Source organism: Otolemur garnettii, unplaced genomic scaffold, assembly GCF_000181295.1.
Source record: "Otolemur garnettii isolate 467f Iridium unplaced genomic scaffold, OtoGar3 scaffold00139, whole genome shotgun sequence".
NCBI lineage: Eukaryota > Metazoa > Chordata > Mammalia > Primates > Galagidae > Otolemur > Otolemur garnettii.
In genome coordinates this window covers 4363264-4370863 of record NW_003852534.1, presented here as the reverse complement: position 1 = coordinate 4370863, position 7600 = coordinate 4363264, and the positions used below count along the sequence as shown (strand labels likewise).

Sequence of the window (7600 nt, the reverse complement as noted above, 5' to 3'; positions counted from 1 at the left end):
AAGTTGGCAAGTAGAAATCACATTTGTAAAACCATAAACAATTTGATCTGAAAAGTAAACTCTGATCTTAAGTCAGTTCACAGTTTTTTTTGTAAGCGTTTGTACAGTCTGCATTTTTTCAAGCTCCCTGCAGTTTTGTTAAGAATCGGATGCATAGAAGACATCAGTTTTCTCCCTCCAAAAAAATAAAATTAAATTAAAAAGTTGCAATGGTCCCTTTTTTTGTTAAAAAAAAAAATCACCAGTTCTTTAAGCTCTCTTAAGAAAAAAAATCTCCACCAACTCCCTAGAGTAACAGTTGTGCTGCCAAAAGGGTCCTCTGCAGACGTCTTCCAGACTTCAAAGACCGACAAGCTTCAAACAGCGCCTTCCGGAGCGGGTTCTGCCTCCCCTCCCCCGCCCCGCCCCCTCCGCCTTTGTTGCAATCACGAATTTCAGGAAAAAGAAATAGTAATTACAAAAACACATTTTGAGGGGAAAAAAAATCACAACTCCAGACTAGGTATGCAACTACCTTGAGACACGATAAAGGAAGGGAGGGGGGGGACAAAAAAAGGACAAGAAAAATGTTTAAAAACTACTCATTTCACTTTAACTCCACCAAAATTTTCATCATCTTTTCCAATTTCTTTGCGTCACGACATCTTATCAAATATCATCAGCATCTTCTCTCCCCTCCACCCTACCACCACCATCAACACCATTATCATCATGACCACCACGACTTCCTCCCAAGGAACCCTGCTCTGCACCCGCCGAGAGAAAGAGCGAGAAGCGGGGCGCCCCTTTCAATACGTGAACACCAGGTCGGAGAAGTTCGCCTCCAGCCAGTCCCCCGCGATCATCTCGCTCAGCTCCGGCGTGCAGTAGTCGGGGAACTCGAAGTGGGAGCCCAGGCTGCCCTCGCTGAACGAATCCAAATCCTTATCCACCAGCGACAGGGACAGGTTCCCGGCCGCCGCGCCGGCCCCCAGCTGCTGCTCGGTGGCGCTGTGCGCGCTTTGGGAGAAATTCAAGCTCAGGTCGAACATCAAGTCGTCGGCGTCCTCGCCGCTGCTGCTGCTGCTACTGCCACTGCTGCTGCTGGACGAGGAAGAGGTGGAGACCGAGCGCGAGGACGCGGGCGACAGCGCAGGCTGCGCGAGCGGCGGCGGGTGCTGCTTGGTGATGTTCTTGAAGCTGTAGTAGAGACGGCTGCCGCCGCCGGCGCCCGAGGTCGCGCCGGCCCGCACCTCGTCGTAGAGGCTCGCGCCCTCCGGGGACTCGGCCGAGCTGCTCAGCGTGGGGCTGGCGGGCACCTTGGCGACGTTGTAGCGTCTCAACAGCTGCGAAGGCTGCTGGCCCGGAGGTTGCAAAAGCTGCTGGTGCGGCGGCTCTTCGTCCTCCTCGTCTGGCTCTTGCTTGATCTGCAGCTGCAGTTCGTCGTCGTCTTCGTCGTCCTCGTCGTCCTCATCTAGAAAGACGCACTTGACCGTCTTGCCCGCGCCGCCGCCGCCCGCGCCGCTCACGCGCAGGCTGCCGAGCACGTAGTCGTCGCCCGCGCCGCCGTAGTCCCCAGGCTGGGCCGCCTTGCCCGCGCCAGGCTTGGCGCCGGCAGCCGCGGGAGCCTTAAGCTTGCCGCATTTCTTACTCGAGCCTTTGGAGGTCTTGGCGCCGCCCGCGCCGCCGCCTGCGCCGCCGCCGCCGGCCGCGCTCTTCTCCGGGCTCTGGCTCGCACTGGGCTTGGCTGAGGGGTCCATTTTGGGCTTTTTCCGGGGCCGGTACTTGTAGTCAGGGTAGTCGGCCATGTGCTTAAGCCGCAGCCGCTCCGCCTCCCGGATGAACGGGATCTTCTCGCTGTCCTTCAGCATTTTCCACCGCTTGCCCAGCCTCTTGGAGATCTCGGCGTTGTGCATGTCCGGAGACTGCTCCATGATCTTCCTGCGCTCGATCTTGGACCAAACCATGAAGGCGTTCATCGGCCGCTTGATATGGCCCGACGCCGTCTTGCACCAGTCTGGATCGCTCTCGTCCAGGGCCACCGGGCTGCAAGCCATGAATTCTCCCTCCTCCGTGTCCAGCGCCTCCCGGGGCAGGTTGCTCTCCGCTTCCAAGCTCTCCGCCTGCTGCACCATGATCCGCTGCGGGGCTGGGCGCTTGAACCCGGGCCGCTCGGTCTTGTGCGGAGGTCCCCCTCCCCCTCCCACCCCTCCACCTTCCTGGGCAAGTTGCAAAGTCCTCTGCACCCTGGGTCCGCGGCTCCCCCCCTCCCCCCCGCCCCCCCTTCCAGGCTGCACACAGCGGCTGCGGCGGCTTCGGCGGCGATGGCCGCCGGCGCACTGGGAGCTGCGGCCGCGACAGGAAAGGCGGCGGCGGCGACGGTCTAGGTAGCCCAGGACCCCTCTCTCCGGCTCGTGGCTCCCACCGCAAGCGCCAGACCCCGAGCACTCCCAGGCGCGCGCGCTCCTTCTGCAAAAAGTTGAGGGCTCTCTCTCAACTAGTTATCAGGGTGTCATATGGGTGACATCACTCGCCCAGCCAGCCAATGGCTGGGGCCGGTTTCCGCCTAGCTCCCTTTATTAACTCGAAGGCCCCGCCCCCTTTGCCCCGCCTTCAGGGCTGCTTTGCAAAGATGGGGGTGGGGGGAAGAGGAGGCATGTCTAGAAATATGTTATTTTTAAAAAATCCGCGTGTGTGCACAGATGCGCCTCTCCCCGGGATGCTTGGGAGTGGCGCACGGCACCACAGTGGGCAGGCGATCCCAGGACGAGCCGGGATAGTCCAGGCGCCGGTGCCAACCCAGAACGAAGTCCCGAGAGAGGCCCAGTGCCCTTTTGTGCCCGGTCACTGGGAGGCCCGTCGGTGAGCGCAGACGGGCGCGCTCATTCGCCCCGTGCACACACTTGGGAAGGCGCAAAGCCGGAGACGGCCGGCACAGGCCAGCTCGGGGTCTTCAGCGCCGGGCCCTCCGGAGGGTGGACACAGCCGTCCCCTGGCACCCCCCAACCCCCCCGCGAGGCTCAGCCGCTCCCTGGCGCCCGCGGCCCTGAGCCCGCCCGCGAAGCCCGCGGAGCCGCTGGCCGACGGAAGGTGGCGCTTTGACACCACAACCTTCTCGGGGCACGTGGGCCCAGTTCCCTTGTTCCCTTTCTCCTTTTTCTAAGGCAAATAAATCAATTTAAAGCCCAGGAGACCGTTTCCCCCCCTCCTCCGTTTGCATTTTTCGGTTTTGTTCTTTTTCTCCGTCTGTTTTCCCTCCTCGGCTACGTTTGGAGACGTCGCGGTGCGGATTTGGCGGCGCTGCGCCCCCGGCCGCCCTCCCCGCCCCGGTGCTGGCGGGAGTAACGGTCTGCAGGGCTCGGCTGGTGCCGGCCCTCGCGTTCGATCTGGCCACTCTCGAGGCTGATTCTTCAGCGGGTCCGGGGACCAGCCGCTCAGTACCCCCTCCCATTCACAGGCCTCTCTGGTGAGGGGGAGGGCTCCCCGCTCCCCGTCCCCTACCCCGCTCCTCTCCCGCCCCTCTCCCCCGCCCTTCCCTCCTCCCTTCTCCTTCCCGGTCCTCCTCTTCCTCTCTGTCCCTCCCCCCTTCCTCGAGCGCCAGCGCCCTCCCCATCTGCCTTGTCTTGAAATCTCGCAGTTGCTAGCTAGCAAGCCTTCTTTAGACGAACACCATAAATCGAAAAGAAGATAAGGTGCACTGGAGTTCGGAATCTAAATATTCCCCATCTATGTGGATGGAATGCAGTCGGGACCTCGCGGTGGGCAGGCCAGTTAGGTAAAGCAGCCTTCGACCCCGTCCGCCTTGCCATGCTGATCGAAATCCGTGTTTCTTTGTGTTTCTTTAGTCCCTGTTACCCATCTTTGGGTATTCTAAGAGCAATTCCGAGGAAAGCGCCTTTTCCTACGTATTGCCTGTCGTCTTCCTAGTCTCCTCCACGCCCTCCAGCTCTAGGGATCTGGCAACTTTCAGTAGTTCCAATGACACTGCCCGGAGTCATTCACTGGAGAAGTCAGCGATTTAAGACTAGTCAAATTGTCTAAACTTGCTTCCTTTCAGGTGACCTTCCTGCAAATACTGTTACTTTCCTTAAGTACTGGATCTTTACTGAGCATTTTACTATCATGAAATGGTACCATGTTTTCACAGATCATTATTTGAAAAAATCACCGCCATCGCTACTCCCCATCCCCCCACACTTCTAAAGGAAAACGCTGCTATCAGATATTTCTAATATTCAAACCAACTTAAATCTTAATAATGTTGGCAACTTATTTATTTGTATTTTGGGGGGCATCAAAACTGCCAGAATTTAGTCTTTCACACTGGGTGATTCGATGTGTGGAGATAAAACTCAAGGCAGTGTGTGAAAATTCATCTTCACTCCCCCAAGGCAAGCCGTGTGCCTTGTTTTTCTCTCAATTCACACGTTTCCTAGCTATTGGGACCGTCACGGGAGGGTGGGGGAGGAGTAGACTTTGAATCCTTTGAATCTGCACCCTGTCCCTGTCCCACCAACAAAGGACAGATCCATACTCTAGACAGAAGAATTGAAATATTTTAGCTAAGCTCCATTATTTGCATGCAAGGTATGAGGGCACCTACCATTTTAGACTCTGAAAAAAACATTTATTTGAAAATCTTTGGCAAATTCCATATTCTTTGCATTTACATTACAGAAAAATCCATGCTTAGCTTTAAATGGGAATGGTCTGGATACAGTAGGACTAAAAATAATGGACTATTTTTTGTCTCATAGTGTGCGGTCTTAGATGAGATATCAGAGAAGTCTACTCTTCCAAATAAACGATTTCTGTTCAAAGGGGTGATTTGTTGGAAATAAAGCTGGACTAGGAAATGCTGCCTAGTCTTGAGAGTACAGGGGCTAAGAAAAACGCGTGGGAGGGTGTGATGTGTCTTTGAATAAACACCTTGCAAAGACTGGGAGTGCTGGAGTCGGCAGACGCGCACAAAAGCAGACGCCCCCATACAGCAAGGTTAGCCAATTTTCACAAAAATTGACTAGCTTGCTGTTTTGTAACAAGGATCTACCCCACATATCCAATCTGATCAGGCTTAGTAGGGCCTTGGAGGGGGGAAAGAAAAAAATTAAATAATTATTCTGTGTCTTTTTTTTCCCTTTTAGTTCCCTAAGGGAAAATTTTAAATAAATATAACTTAAAAAAAATTGAGACCTTGCTTCTTACAGGATCAATATTTACTCCTGAAAAACATGTTTGCAACATCCACAGTTACCAACTAGTTCAAGGAATTCTGGGCTACAAACGAAAAATGTGGGCTTCTTTAATAACATTCCTGTTGAAAGTACCATTTAGTAAAATGGAAATGCATCTGACGGTTTTTACCACCAAATGTGTATCACAGGTCCATCAGTCGTCTTGTTTAGAGATAATATTCACTTCATTTTTGTGTGTCTATATACTTATTTATAATTAAGCAGTTTTCCTACTAATGTTAAATATTGTTGGATAATTAATATTCACTCTTACAAGTCATATTTGTTAAAAGTCTCAAATAGCTAAGCTATATTTTTATGGTTTATTATCTCTTTACGGTTGCATCTTAAAAAAAAAAAAAACTTCATGTAAAAGGACTATTATATAAGGAGGGAGGATAGTTTCCAAAATCTCACAAAATTATAGCACAATCAGAATAAATAAAAATGGGCTCGGGCACCTATAGCTCAGCGGCCAGGGTGCAAACCACATACACCAGAGGTGGCCAGTTTCAACCTGGCATTGTGGTGGGCACCTGTAGTCTCAGCTATTTGGGAGACAGAGGCAAGAGATTCGCTTAAGCCCAAGAGTTTGAGGTTGCTGTGAGCTGTGATCCAATGGCACTCTACTGAGGGTGACATAGTGAGACTCTGTCTCAAAAAAAAAAAAAAATTTTTTTTTAAATAAATAAATAAAAATGTTTTTTTCCTCTCTGAAGAAGAACCATTTTTAAGCAAATAATATGCTAAAAATACCACTGGGTACATATGTGGGGCGTTTGACTGCTGGCCGCATTTAGAAGCGTTCCAGCCCTGCGTGTTTCCCGGTCTCCTGAGGAGGCCGGCCAAGGAGTCCTGCCTCTTTCCTCCCTTTCCTTCTTCTTCGGAAATGGATTCACTCCTCATTGCTCATGTCTCTCTGTATGTCTCTTCAGACCTAAATCCTGACTCGGGATCTGAAGGTCTTCTGTCTGCTTCGTAGATACACCCCAGAAGCGTAATCAGTGTAAGCTGAACGCACAGAGTTCACGCATGCGCGCGCACGTAGCCTCTAACTTGGTGAATCTTTTTCCTTTTTGTTTTTTGGCAGTTTTTGTCCGGGGCTGGGTTTGAACCCATCACCTCTGCATCAGGGGTCAGCGCCCTACTCCTTTGAGCCGCAGGCGCCGCCCCTAACTTGGTGAATCTTGTGACATACACATGGATGGAAGTAAAATGAAGCGCCGTCTAGGGCCCTCACCACACTCGCAGATGCTGAGCCGCTGTCTCTGCAGGGCGTCTCCGAGGCGCCCCAGAGACTGTGACCTGCCAGGCACCTGACTCCACACCCGTCCTGTCCTGTTCTGTTCTCCTCACCCGGCATTAGGGCTCTGACATTTTATTCTGTCCATCTAGAACAGTGTTTTCCAAGTTTTCCGTTTACCTCCCCGCACATTTGAACCTATAAACTTCCGTGGCACGCTTAAATGATGTTGATCCCCCGCTCCGAAAAAAAGAATATATCTACTGTGCTTTGAACTTCTTTTGAAAATAATTTAATTGGTGACCTTTAAAAATGTTCGCAGCACACCTAAGATCCCGGTGTGCCCTGGCACACTGGTGAAAATTACTGATCTAGAACTTCCTTTCACGGGCTCTTTCCTTAGGTAGCTCTCGTTTCATTCAGAACTCAGGTGCAATTCCAACAGGCCTCCCTCCGCGGCGCATGTGACGTGGAGCTCTGCCCCCATCACACACACACAGCCACACGCACGGTCCCGCAGACATCCTACCAGTGAATGTCATTATCCAGGTAGGTTCCTAAGAACACAGTTCAGTCACTGAAATGGTCTTGTTGGTCTTTTCATTCATTTGCCCCCTAAATCTCCCTCTGAAGAGGATGATCTATTGAAGCCAGGGCAGCAGGGCAGTACAGCAGAGGGCAGAAGCTTTGAAACTTATTTTGACCATGACCTATTTTATAAAGCACATTTTTATACGACATAGCACACTTGCTGTATGCAAAGTAGAAATCAAAGTTTTACAAATTGATATGTTTAAGTGTGCAATTCAGGGTTTATTCCGTCCCATTCCATGCCTTTAAGTCTTAGTTCAACCCCACTAAATTGCACTACTGGTAAGCCACCTTTGAAGTTTGAAAAACACTGGCTAAGGTGTTGAGAGCTAAGACTAGTCTTGGATTGAAAATCTGTTTCTAATGTCTTTTTTTTCCTTTTTTGACTCAATATTGACTAGCGAATTCCACCGTCCTGATGTCTCTGAAATACTTCTTATCTTCATATGAGATATATCATTCTTTCAAACAATAGACTTGTTGCTCCAAGAAGTTTGAGGTTTACAGCAAGATCAAATGATAGATAGCATTCCCCCGGACTTCCTGTTCTAAC

The 7600-nt window shown here is 51.4% G+C and overlaps 1 protein-coding gene across 1 annotated transcript; it reads right to left on the bottom strand.

The window, feature by feature from the left end:
* Window positions 1-220: 220 nt before the first annotated feature.
* SOX11 (SRY-box 11) lies at window positions 221-2183 on the bottom strand. The gene has a single exon (XM_003798565.2). It carries the CDS (start codon window positions 2112-2114, stop codon window positions 789-791), a length of 1326 nt encoding a protein of 441 aa, XP_003798613.1. The 5' UTR covers window positions 2115-2183; the 3' UTR covers window positions 221-788.
* Between the last annotated feature and the right edge of the window lie 5417 nt (window positions 2184-7600).